The 13,548-nt window shown below is 46.7% G+C and overlaps 1 protein-coding gene across 1 annotated transcript in view; it reads right to left on the bottom strand.

Moving 5' to 3' along the window:
- The window catches only part of LOC135899100 (scoloptoxin SSD14-like), a 113,820-nt gene extending 100,783 nt beyond the window's left edge, over positions 1 to 13,037 (bottom strand). Inside the window, exons 1-3 of the mRNA XM_065428378.1 lie at positions 12,896 to 13,037; positions 5,540 to 5,821; positions 699 to 821 (exon numbers count right to left, since the gene is read on the bottom strand). Of these exons, the coding sequence (XP_065284450.1) occupies positions 699 to 821; positions 5,540 to 5,821; positions 12,896 to 12,918 (428 nt within the window). The 5' untranslated portion in view covers positions 12,919 to 13,037. The remainder of the gene's footprint in view (positions 1 to 698; positions 822 to 5,539; positions 5,822 to 12,895) is intronic.
- Between the last annotated feature and the right edge of the window lie 511 nt (positions 13,038 to 13,548).

Below are 13,548 nucleotides of genomic sequence, written 5' to 3'. Positions count from 1 at the left end.
TTCATGCACTAACCCCAGTTCCCATGCTGGCTGAATCATCCCATTTGCAGATCCCGCTGACACTTGCCCCAGAGTTTGCTCAAGTAATTACTGCGTGTAACTATAGTGTCTTGACGTGAGTCACCTATTGGTGGACCATAGCTATGGCACCACGTCATCCATCACTGCATTAGACCACCGGAGTGCCCCACTGTAGCATGAAAGGATGCTTCCTTTATGGGGGTAGATTGCGAGCATCCTTTTCATTCCAAGAGCAACCACGGTCCTTAACCACAAGACAAGACCTAGCCCATCCGCTACACGAGCTGTTGAGCAAGTGGAGGGTAACACAAGTGGGATACTCTGAGCTGCAATCAACGTCGATTTCAAACAGGTCATCTTGTCTTGTCCCGCCGCAGCCAGCCTCAGGGGCGAGCACAACCGAACTCTATGGTTGGCGTGGTATGACAAGCGGGTGGCACCGCAAGGAGGCAGCACCGCAACATTTAAGTTTTGCTTGGCTGTGCTAATAAGGCAGGCATGCTTTGTTTCACCTTATACCTCACCCCTATCGTAGGCTAAAGGCTATCCTTTCCGATAAAAGTTTCAATTTGCTATGAGTGCGAGTCAAGACAGCGCACGACCTCGCAGCCAATGTCTGAAGCTTTGCATTTCGCGAGATGCTCGAGTCATTTGGAAAGCGGGGCCTATGCTCTCACTCGTTGAAGTAGAGCGCCAGGAATCCCCCGCCGAGTCCCATCAGGTGCGGAGCCGCGACACCCATACAGAGAAGTGCGGAGACAGCAGCGTCGCCGAGGTTTCCGTTCTTCGAGAAGACATCGCTGCGAGAAAACGAACGGAAAATCGTTAGCACACGTGAGACTTAATTAGGGATTCATAGAAGGAAACCCCCTAAAATAACTAAGGAGCTTTGAAAGACAGAACAAAGCCAGACCCTAGTTCCATTATTGCAACCAATCGCTCTTCAAAGGGTATTCAAGGAATACACTTCCGACTTATTATTGCGGCCATGGCTGTTGACGGCGCACCTGTTAAGAGACGGTTCCACGGTAGCACAACTGCCGGCAATCCAACATACGTCATTGTTTTGAATATTTGCTTTGAAAGGTAACTGTTTGATCGATCTGAGGCGAAGCATTCGTGAAGCAGGTAATCAAATGCTATACATTTGCTCATTTAGTCCTCCGTCTGAAACGTAAACGAATCTGGGACGCACGCACGAGCTCTCTCACACCCGTGCTACGCAATACGACACACCCGATGATTAGCTTCAAGATCTAATTGGCGTTCGCACGATGGAAGCATGCACGGGAGTGGGACCATGTGGTAAGTCCATTGGGCTGTACAGCCTGCCGCTGTACTGGTCGGCTCATCACCGCTTCCAGACGGAAACCCTGAAGTTTTGCTGCCAGTAGCCAGACACTTTTTGCTCATCGACAATGCGGTTGGAAATCTCGGAGAGCCAAGCAATAGGATTCCAGCCACTGCGCCTCCAGGCCTTCGCCGCGATGTGATCGGGTCCTGCTGCTTTGTCGTGCTTCATACTCTTCATCACCTCATGCATCCACCTCTACTGTGGTGGTGAACGGAACGGCAACGGCAACGGAAGATGTTGGCGGAGCGGTGGTAGCGTAAACTCTCCAGTCGAAATCTTCTAGAAGTGCCGCCGCCATGACTTCGCTCTCTCGTCCACTATTAGAATGCCGCGTTTATCGGCAACGTAGTGGAACCCCCCGGTGTCGGCGTTTTTCGAGGTGGGAGGGATATAGCTCTACCTTTGTCCTCCACTGATAGACCTCAATATAGCGTGCCACTATCTTCGCCACACTTGCTTTCTCACCGCGATTGAGATTCTGCGGTAGACTTCCAATTTCGCAGATGTATGGTTGCATACAAAGACCACGCAGAGGCTCTTGCTTTCTCCGTCAATGCCCCCCCCCCCCCCCCCCCGACTTTCCTCGCCCGCAGCTACGCGTCGTGATTTACGAAGTGGACGCAAGGACTGGTGCTGCGGAGAGTAGCGCGGCCATGGATACATTTCTTCTGCGCTTGTCACGACTGCCAAGCAAATTCGCAGCGTTATCTGTGTCTGCACAGCGGCGAATTCGACAGCAGGGAGCTTTCGAAATGCTTTGGTGCCAGCGGAAGTACAAGCAAAGAATAGCCGTGAGGCAGTTGTGGGAACAGTTGAGCTGCCCTCACCTGCCTTCGCCTTTATTTGGAACGCGCGCCAGTCCCGGTCACTTTTGTCGCAGTTACCACCTTCGTTGTTGTTTCAATGCGAACAGCTTTTTTAGGAGAGTAAGAAGTGTTTTCACTTGTCTAGCAGAATGTGTACGCGCGCTCGTTTCAAATCAAATCAAACATTTGTTTTTCATTTGGACAAAATAAGTGGAGGGCTTTGACAGAAAGCCGCGGTTAGGTGCATGAGCAAGAACAGTGCATAGCAAGAAAACACGACGATCATGCATATGACCAAAGGTACAAAACAGGTATAAAATAATCGAGGCAAGAATTGCTAGAAAGTTAATGCAGGGCCTAAATTGAACCAAAAACATCATATATAAACGAGAATCCAATTCCTAAGATGTCCAGAAGGAAAAATACAAAATAGTGAGATGCAGAAATTCAATATAAACATGCATAAAGTAGTACCTGTTGTCTAAAAAGAGAGGTCACAAAACAGTGTACCTAGAAAAAGTAGCCGCAATACAGCGACAAGAATAACAATGAAGAGAACTGTATAGTCGACACAGCAAGGCCTTACAAATTCAAAAGATGAGCTTAGTCCTTCATTTCTATGCAATAAATTTGAAAACCTGATACATAATACTCGTTCAATAAATGAGGTAGGCTATTTTCTTACAACTTGAGACCGCAAGTTCAAAGGAACACCGGAACCTTCTAGTATGCTGACTTTAGTGTTTTGTACACAAAATTGTTGCGTTCTCAAGTCGCCATGTCATTCAAAAGGAAATTCTCCCTCTATAGCTAACCTGTCGCAGTAAAACTTTGCTTTTGATATACTGTACTTCTTGAACACGAATGACACGGGTTCAGCTAGCACAATGTTTTATTAGGTTCTCTCGATTTACAATTCACTTTAAGCGGTGCCTGCTGCCGTTCTTACTTTGGGGCTTCTTCCTCTATACAACTGCCGTTGTACAAATTTACTTACCAATAAGATGGAATTAAATTGAATAAAGTGCAAATTTTTGTTTCGGCCTATAATATTAAGAGTAGGTTCGTTCGTGCTGCGGTTACCCCCAGACTAAGCGGCAGCAATACACGTGGGCATGAGAAAGAGATTTGTAAACAAGCAACTTCTCTGATTGCAGAAGGGCTAACAACAAGAATGATAGCTTTTCATTTTGTGTCATTTCTGCAACGCCCCCAGTGTTCGCGTCGAATTAGGCATAGACAGAGGCGCTGTGTGTGTTCAACAGAAGCGAAAGCAAAAGCGTAAGCAGTCTAGTGGAAATGTGTGCTTTTCGGTAAGAAGTAACGCATTACCAAAGAGGACCAACTACAGAAACGAATGTTTGGTTGAACCGCTAGGAATGCCTGTTTGTCCACAAACAATACACTCCATTGCATCTTTCTTTGATATAGTTCGTAAAATGCATTTAGTGATGCGAAATGTTGCACGGATTATTCACATACCAAAGAATCAATTATGTTTTGATGGTAAACAGCCAGAATTATTACATTGTTGCCACATTGCTACTGCCCGGTGCGTTTAAAAAGAGGCCACGCCCACGTTGCCTTTTCTGTAATCGCTGCTCCTGGTTGCAACGTGCATTTAATCATTCGTACGGCGCGCAGGTCCTTCCTTAGACAATAAACTATTAGAATATGAGCACCCCCCCCCCTCCTTATCGTGGTGTACATCACTTTAACACATTGCAGAGACGTTCGCGACCACGGAGCCTACGACAGCAAACAATCTTTTTTTTTCTCTAAAACGTCGAGGCTGGCTTTCACTTGATGTACAATTTCCCAAGACATGGCGGCCAACCATCCCCCAAAACGGCAGTTACTGGGCGTACGTTTCTTTACTTTTGCTTTGCTGCTGAAGTACGATGGTAAGGCATTCCTTACCGTTGAAGGAGACAACGATACACTAATAGCCCATTATCCACAATTTAGGTAGCGTGATGGCGTAACGCTATGTATAGCCCTCCTGTTCAAATAATGTGCAAGAGAGAAAGCAGTATACTTTCACGGTATAGAAGACAGATTCAAGCCCAAACTTGTTTCATCCGCAAGGAAGCGTCTTTATGGAGCTGAACAATGTTTATGGCTATGAAAGGCATGAAATAACCCTATCTTTTAAGAATTTCCACCATTCCAATCTAAGAGAAACAAAAGGCTACCTATACTTTATGTGTGATAGAAAGCTTGCGCATTAGGTATTCAGCGCTAGACAACATTCTTCCGAGGTTTGGTGCAAAACTGCTACCCTCGGCATTCTTTGACTCAACAAAGTACGCAGCATTGTTCTTGATTGCAATGCTGTGAAGGCGAAGTTGTCTTCTTTACAGGGTTTGCAAGAAAAAGGACGATATTCATAAAGAACCACTTCCTGGAATAAAATGCATTTTTTCTATTCTAATTCATGCAAATTGCAGAAATGTTTTCATATTTCATTCACTGGATATATTTTAGTGAAACTTATTTCACGTGAGAGAAGTTAATTCATGAAATGTCAGAAACCCGAATTTTCTTTAGGTTATGTTTATTTTAAATTGCCTCTGTTTGGTTGGTTTCATGAACGCAGACAGAGAAAGAAAGTAGAAAGGGTAAAGCAAACAAGGCTAACCAGCTAAGGAAATTCAGAATTTTAGCCTTCGCTGGGGAGAAAGAGGCCGGCAGGTAGAGAGATAGGAGATGGGAGAGAAAGAAAGAAAGTGAGCACCGACTCACTGTCACAGCCGGTCACTATCGCTGAACAATAAATAAAACCAAGTTTCTAATGCCATACTTCTGCACCAAAAGGAGGTATTACAATACAGTAAACAGCACCTGCTAGCGCACCTCAACCATACACATTTTTATGTATTTACAGGTTAAGTAAATATTTCACAATGTTTGCGATGGTTCAGAGGTAGTCCTGATATGGCATCTTGCTATAATTCAATGTGGTGCGCATAAATAAATTTCATTTCCTTTTAGAATTATTGTGCACATATCAGATAATTGCTAAATCTTTTTTTCATTACGGAGTTTAAAAGGTTTAGACCTAGTACTTGGCCGTTCTTTTTGGAAAATTGCGCTTGGGAGAATGTTTTTGTAACGTTGCTGGCCTAAATTGAAGATCCACTAAATCTATTTACGGGATTTTTTATTTGCCATTTAAAATCCAACAAAATTCGAGAATATCGGTGCACTGGTGTCCGACACAAAATGATTTGTAAGTTCCTGTACATTACATATGATCTCCTCCCCAACGCATGCTTCCTCCTCACGAGGATCGAAACATGCCCGAAGTTTATCAGCTGTGTTCTCTTTCACAGACACTCTAACTCTGAGAACGCACCTGACGACAGACGAGCACTCGTGGACGTCCGACACTGTCGCCCACTCGGCGAACTCGTACTCCTCCGGTGCCAGCAATTCCATCAAGCGACGATTTACAGGCAGGATCACTGAAGAGACCAAGAGCAAAGGAAGAACGAAGAACAAGCAGCAACAGCAACAGCAACAGCAGGCGCATCCGAGGCACCAGGCGGACATGAGACCACCCGCGTTGCTCCCTGCGGCCACGTTGACACCTCCTCCCATCTGGGGGACTGCCATCCCTGGTTCCTGCTGCGTGACACTGGCACAGAAAAAAATGATAATGAAGGACATGTCACAGTAACAGCAACACGCACTGAAAACTTCTGCTGAAACCAGGAAAAATCCAAGAAAACATAATACAGAAATGTTGTAATACGGAAACATTGACTCAAAAAAAAAATTCCGTTTGTGCTACAGAACAATTCCTTTTTGTTGCCGCAGATTGATTAGTCTAAATTAAACTGAAAATTAAGTTGAATGAATTGAGATTTGTTTGTTGCCCCGTTATCTGTTATTACCTTTCGTGGGCAGCTTAATCAGTCACGTTAACGTAGGCAGAAAAATCTATGGGTAAGCCAGTGAGTCCCAATTTCAATAGAGCCAGGCATCGCATTCAAAGAATGGTTATATACCTATAGTGGTAGAGCTGCCCTTTGGATCTGTCCAAGGAGGTTAAATAAAAACTGCTGGGCTCGGCTGAAGCCGGCGGTGGCCACTTTGCAAGAAGTGGCCTGCCAAAAACTTCGCTGCTCTGTTCGCCGACGTTTCCAGTGGTTTTCAAATGTTTAACGTATTTTACAGCTCTAATACAAGACTGTAGGCTGTGAGGCGAACCATACTGGAGGTCTACCGATCGCAGTCATCGAAGTAATGGGGCGTTTTTTTTTTTAATTTGGCGGGCATCAATATGCAGCTGCCGCAAAATAGAAAGAGAAATCGCGCAATAATTAGCGTTTATTAACCTTATTATGCGATGTAAAAATTAATTCAGAATGAAAGCTGCCAGAAGAAAATGCAATCGAAAACGGAAAATGTAGCACGAAAAGTAGCAGTATAGATGCAATAAACTTAAGAATGCATTATCATCTCCACTACCATCAAGTCTTGCCGCAGCTTCAGCATGCTCATCGCATCGAGGGCCTCAGAACTTCTGCGGTAGCCGTTTCCTGGTAGCCTTAAAAATAAAACTTTCCTTTATTCTCGAGCAAGGCAATGCTACTCTGAATCCTTATTCAGAGTAGCATCCATTTAAATGAGAAGGATAACGCTAACGTGTCAACTGCTTGTACGACAACATTATTTAAAACACCCCAGCGTGCTAGCGCATTTTGGGATCCGCATAGCACCCCGCACGGCAAGATACGACGATCCCGAATACACAAGCTGCGTCGACTGGCATTCTTTTGCCCCCCGCAAGATGGCAACATGGCTGCTTCACATGACGGGCACTCCCTAAACTCCAGCAGTTTTTTTATTTAACCACCTTGTATCTGTCACGTAGCAGAGGGTATCCTGTGTACGATTGCCTTTTCACTAGGTGTAAGCTCTGACGCTGGTTGATATGTTACGGAGGCATCGCAGCATTCGACACCTTCATACTGCAGTAAACGTGCCGTTGCAAAAGACGCAAAGCTACTCTGACAAGTAAGGAAACTTCCCAATATTTTTTTTTCAAAGCGACAGAAACACCATTGATAGAAATAAGGGATAAATGAAACGAATAATAACTTTATAACAGAAGATTTCTTTGAAGGAAAAGATAAACTTACTTCATTCTATACACATATTTTCCAGTGTAGTCGGAAAATCAATTTTTGATTCTTACAACAGATTGCTCTTCATACTATATTAAACCAAAACAGGTAACGTGCCTCCGGTAACGTAAGCTCCCGTGTCCTCTTACTGCTCCTAGACGACTTGTCGGTCTCCCGGCTTTCCTCCTCTTTAACCGGGGTCACTTCATTTTTTTCTGAGGCTTCTCAATGTCTTCAACGTCGGTGTCAGATGCCGAAGCTCGCGTTTCAGGAAAAGCGGCTTTCTTGTCTTGGTTGCCGGTTGGTGTAATGCTTGCTGGGCGCAGTGTGGGCGCTGGTTCATCCCGTCGTCCGCTAGGAACCTCCTCGGCCTCCACTTCGTCCATGAGGTGATCGGATACGTGCTCGCTCTTCACAGGCCCTGCAACGCTTGCATATGTCCTCGAGTATCCACTCTCGTCACCGACACACAGTGCAACGTGGAATACGGCGTTCTCTCCGGATGAGACCTGCTCCGTGGCAACGTAGACATAACGGTGCCCTCCCCGGCACGACAACAAGGGTGTCGTCTCCGGCAATCCGTAGTTCATGTGGGAGGTCGTCCACTGTGACGTCCGGTTTAGGCTTGAGGCTCACCGTAAGTGTTGAAGAACCCTTGTCCCTAAGCCTTGTACCCGTCACCACTCTGTATTCACCTTGCAGTAGGGGGGGTCAAGGCCACTGTCATGACGTCGTCATGGACGCTGTGCCGCAGCGAATGAATCTTCAGTCGCGTATACTGGTCACAGGGGTCGAGTACCGTGAAACGGTGATTCTTGGCTGCTATATCGCCAATAGCGAGCCACCCGCATTCTTCACTGTAACTGCCCAGACGTGATACATTTGGTAAGCCCCCAGGGCAACCACCTCGGAGAGCATAGCCAAACAAATAAGTGCGTCCTCCAAATCTTCGACATGATGCGGGCGTGCCTTGACGTCCACGTGAAAAAAAAAAACAGTATGCAGTGCTGCATCACCTGATGGAAGTCGAGGTGAAATAATCTGGTAGGCCTGCGTCGTTTCTTCAATAGTCGCGTTACCGTGGCCTTCATAGTCCGCAACCTATAGACGAGTAGGGCTCGACATCGCGTGACTGTACTCATCAGTGGCCGGAAGTGGAATCCTTGCGAGCAGAATTAATCGACACTCCGATGCACAGGTACAATGGATGTGGGAAATTTGTTCTTCAGAACTCCCCACGATGGGGGAAGGTTCATAAAATGAAAAAATGTCACCAACCCTTCTTCAACATGAAGCCAAAAAGGAAAACATACACAGGAAAACAAGGCTTCGCATTTAAAGAAACATTTGTGCTCTACCATCTGAACTAACAAGGAGGGCGAATGAATCGGCGTCTCGAAGCACGGAAACAATAAAAAATTTGGAGGACGCTTAAGCTTCGCCTCTACGAGTGAAGCGTCATAGCCTTGAAGGGCGCCTTATTGCTTTTCATGCTTTTATGGCAATGGCTGCTTAAATAACCTAAGGTTTACCGGGAAACGCTGGCTGCGAACGCCATGCACGAAGGTTAGCTTTCTGGTAGAAACGCGGCCTCTAGTGTGCGTATATCTCGTGTAATTGTTTCGCACTTTTAATATTTCAGCCTGAGAAGAGCTAGCATAAAATATATGCCCTGTCGGTGTTTTCTTTCATTACATTAGTTTGTGGACTGCCATTCTCAAAATTTCCAGGAATAACTTCGTAAAGAATGAAAGGTAAGATATTGGCAACTTTGGTGGTTAGGAAGTGGTTGGGTATGCGTGGTCCAGAATTTCGTTCGCAATTATTTTTGCGTAAGCGACGTTCAACGCCGATGCCGGATTTTCTGCGACACGGGCTCTTTAACGCTGTCGTGTTAATATGACACATCAGTTTTGCGGAATCTCGCGAGGTGGAGGATCCTTTACGAAAGGAAAAATCGACAGCTGCCTGTATGTACCACGCACCCACAAAAGAAATCCTACATGTTTCTCAGAAACAAGCTTCGTAGTTCGGCGGAATGCTCACGAAAGTTAAAGAATTCACCGGCGATTACGAAACACCGTATTCCAAAATTTCACCGCAGATCTCTAAGTGTTTTCATTGCGCGGTACATTGGCTGGCACGGACAACCTACCTCGTGCAACACGTTGCTAACGGAGCGATGTGTGGCTCGACTGCGTCTCCAATCTGGAGATCGCGAGAGGCAGCACGTGGGTCACGTGTGGGCGCCATTCACAGCCGGCACCGCAGACAGACCTCTCAGACGACGCGTGCAACATTGGCTCCATGGCGCAACCATCGTCGTTGCACGAGCCGCACCGCGCTTTCGCCATACCCCATTCCACGTTCCGCTTCCACGCACCTGCCTCGTCTGCTTTGATGATGATAGTGATCTAAATAAAGGAAGCACGCTTGATTCTGCAACCCGTGAGGGAGCACGGGGAAGCGTCGCGCTTTCCTCCTCGCGTCTTTTATCTCCCGCTGCGCTCCGCGCTCCCTCTCTTATCCATTGCTGTGCTCGTTCGCCCTTCACGACACAGGACACTACTACGTGCGCTCCTGACATTCGCCGAGGCTGTCAGCCTCGCCGACCGCCTTTAGCTCCATCGCATTTCCGCGGCATGCTGCTGTTTCTGGTCCACTTTCCCTCCCTCTACTTTCATTCCCTACCCCCTGTGCAGCGCGGTTGAGGTGTCCTCTGCTGAGAGACAGTTACTGCGCTGCACTTTACCCCAACCTTTCCTTCCCATCTACACCAATCTCCTTCTCTCTCGATTGCGCCAACTCCGAGGCTCGCCCTAGGAACGGGTGCCCTTTAAAGGCCGCCACACATTCAGCGTTTTCACCGGCGTTCTCCGGCGCTGCGTCTCTCAGTGTCCTCGCATGAACGCGTGCCAGACAGAGTATCCAGCCACACGAGCGGCACGCGGACCAGCACTGATTGGTCTGCGCTCATCGAGCCGCTTTCGGCGGTGGCGCGAGGTCTGGCGTCTCTTGCGCGCGCCGCCCTCAGCGTCGACGTTGAGCGACGCCGAGAGAACGCTAAATGTGGGGCGCCCTTTACAGTCCAACGTAGCGTTGACGCGCGTGCTCGAATGCTCGGCGACGCCACGCCAGCGAATCCTACGCGAATCGCCGGCGTCTCGTCGCTCGTGGCGGTGCGTTCCCCTGCACATTGCAGCGAGCTCGCGTTTTCCTATCTTCAAGCTCCTAGTTTCGCACAATATGAGCTTGCGTCTTGGCGGCGCCGGGCGAACCTGGCATCACCAACCTCAGCTAACGCTGGCTGACGCGCACGCTGCGTCGGAATATAAGGTGGCCTTAAGCTCTACGTAATGTTTGCTGCATAATAATCTAGACCATTTTGTCGTCCCCGACAACGAAAGGCACCGGCAAAACGTGCTTTCAATACCACTTATTTACATAAAAATTAAGTTGCAAGTAGGCGATGCTAAGTCATGCCAAGTGATGCCTCAAAGATGCAAGTAGGTGATGCCAAGTCATGTTTCTGTGAAAAGAGTGGTTTTCGACACAAGGAATGCGCTTGAGAAGACGATTAGTTACATTCGGGTCATAAACAGGAAATGGGGTTTACCACACTATTAACAGGCCCCTCGGTAATAAGGGCTCGCCTGAAAAGCGATTATGACCCTGTCCTTACCTTCGTTCCTAAGGAAAATGTCAAAAATGTTTTTTTTTACATCTTTCTGTACATATGTATATTTCATCGTTTTGCGTTAATGTTGGCCTTTTTATGTTTATGCATCGATATCTTTTTACCGATCGTCTCTTGTGATAAACTGCACCATATGACGACTCTTCGTAGGCCTTTGAGGTCTTTCAAAATAAGAAAATAAAACAACATAAATCACGCTGTATGCAATAGTTGCATCATTGCAGTACGTTTTCTGCGTCGCGCATGCTCCACGAATAAAAACTTCACTGGCACTGTGCACACAGAGCCAGCGTGTGTCGTATCTTCCTTTTGTGGTTCGTATTAGGTGTTTGCGCTGTATATTTAAGTTCAGAATTATGTACCAACTAGGCCCAAACGAAGTTTTACTGAAGCTCCAAGAATACATTCCAGTCGATCAACCTCAGCCTAGTCACGCATAAACGTTTCTACAAAATAACTGTCGTAAAGAATTCTGGCGTTAGCGTGTGTACGGGAGGTTTTTGTATTATGGATCAGCCAGTCCAGCGTGATAGCCTACTACATTGATTTTTCTTGCCTTCGCCTTCCTAGTCTCGAAGAGTTCCTTTGTTTGTTTTTGATCATTCACAATTCGTTAGATGGGGGTTAAATTGATATCCGCTCGTGTACTCATAGATAACTGAGCTGAGTTCATCCTCGGCAGCATTGTTAAGAACTAGCACGGTGAGATGCTGAGTCCATTAGCGTCTCAAGCGGCCACGACAATCGTGAACACAGCCAAGTGGGGCAGGGGCGTCTTAAGCTTTCCTTCCTCCGTGTATGCACAAGTTGCCCGTGGCAGTGAAGATGATACACTGACAGCATCCTAGGTGTCATTTTAGAAAGCCATCACGGCGAATAACTGCGCGCATGAACTCACGTGCACGTTATCCGTATTCAAGTTAACGTTGAAGAACCCCACTTGGTAAAAGATATGATGAAGTCCCTTTCTACTGCGTGCCTCATAATTATACAGCGGTTTTAGCAGTGAACATCCTAAATTTGATTTTGTTTTTTCCACAAACGAGACCACGCGTTGTCATTTGAACCGTTCCCCGTTGTTATGCATGTAGAGATAATTGTCTTGCAGTGTCACGAATTGTATTATTCCTAGGAAATCTAGAAAGAATGCAGCGCGATAAATACGTTCACAAAAATTATTGAAGCCGCATGCACGAAAGTCAGACAACCTCATGCACTAGCCTTCGTTCTCATGATACCGAAACAATCGCGGGCGTGACAGTTTCCTCTAATGATTTTTGCAGTTACATAGCATAAACATAAGAGCTAAAACCCCAGAACTCCATAAGGGCACTTTGAAGTAACTGTGAACGTTGCCTTATGTCATTCTGTCGAGTGGGTCTACATATGCGCAACTCTGTAAGGAATAGGCAGCTTCTAGCCCTCCAACATATCATTGGGAATTTCGCAGTGACTTCTACAAAATCCCGAGCACCACAGCGGAGCGATATCGTATTCAATGCGAATAAAGCGTTTCCACCCCCACGCTTTCAAACATGAACTCTAAGTAAGCGATACGTCTGCGAGTTTATAGCTCATAGCCGCTATTAAATACTCGACCGGTAAGGGTAGTCTATAACTCGCGATGTTGGAGTTTTCCCAAAATGCGAGCGGCAACTCCTATACGGTTCGCACACGGGCACGTTTGGCTGCCATTGGGCCTGACCGGGAGGAAACTTCACTAGCGTCACTGGATCCCTCCCGGAGTATTTACGCAAATGGTCCCGTAGCATTCAAGAAATTTTATACCGATTGTGTTCGATCGCGATCGGAAGTGCACACTGTGAGACCCGTGTCTCTTTCCGTACCCAGGACAGTGCTTGCCACAGACATGTTCACTTACTTATATGCCCCGGCCTCGGCCATTTGCGATCGTGATTGTTGGTTGCTCCTGAGGATCGGCGATGCGGGACCCAGCGGCGATCTCTTCTTGTTCTGTTCGAGCTCAACACGCGACACGTGAATCGCGCTCCTGCTCCTCACACCATGGCGTTTACCCACTACGGAGGATTGTCAAAGAAGCTTGTGGTCCATGACTTGAAAAGATAAAAAAATTTGAGGACGCTTAAGCGTCGCCTTTATGAGCGCAACGCGAACGCATTCAAAGATCTCTCAGAGCTGTCACACTTCCCCGCAAATAAGGTTTATGTGACCGTAATGTTTACCGACAAGCGCTTGCGGCGAATGTTGTGCATGAAATCGGGCTTTCTGGCAGAAACTCCGCCTCTTCCGTGGGCTGATTGCGGTCAAAAGCGACAGCCGCGATCAAGAAAAATTAAGTTTATGGTTTCTGTTATTGTTTCGCACTTTTAACATTTATGTCTCAGAAGATTTCACAGAAAAGGCATGCGCTGTCGATGTTTTCTTTAATGACATGCGATTGTGGGCTGTTATTCTCTAAATTCCAAGTAATAAATTTGACAAGAAAGTATTACATGGTATGAGCAACTTCAGTGCGAGCTGGAGTGGCGCTATAACACGCATATACCGCATGCC

The sequence above is a fragment of the Dermacentor albipictus genome, chromosome 7, assembly GCF_038994185.2.
Source record: "Dermacentor albipictus isolate Rhodes 1998 colony chromosome 7, USDA_Dalb.pri_finalv2, whole genome shotgun sequence".
NCBI classification, from domain to species: domain Eukaryota; kingdom Metazoa; phylum Arthropoda; class Arachnida; order Ixodida; family Ixodidae; genus Dermacentor; species Dermacentor albipictus.
The sequence above is the reverse complement of the archived record's forward strand: the minus strand, read 5'-3'. Positions and strand labels throughout refer to the sequence as shown.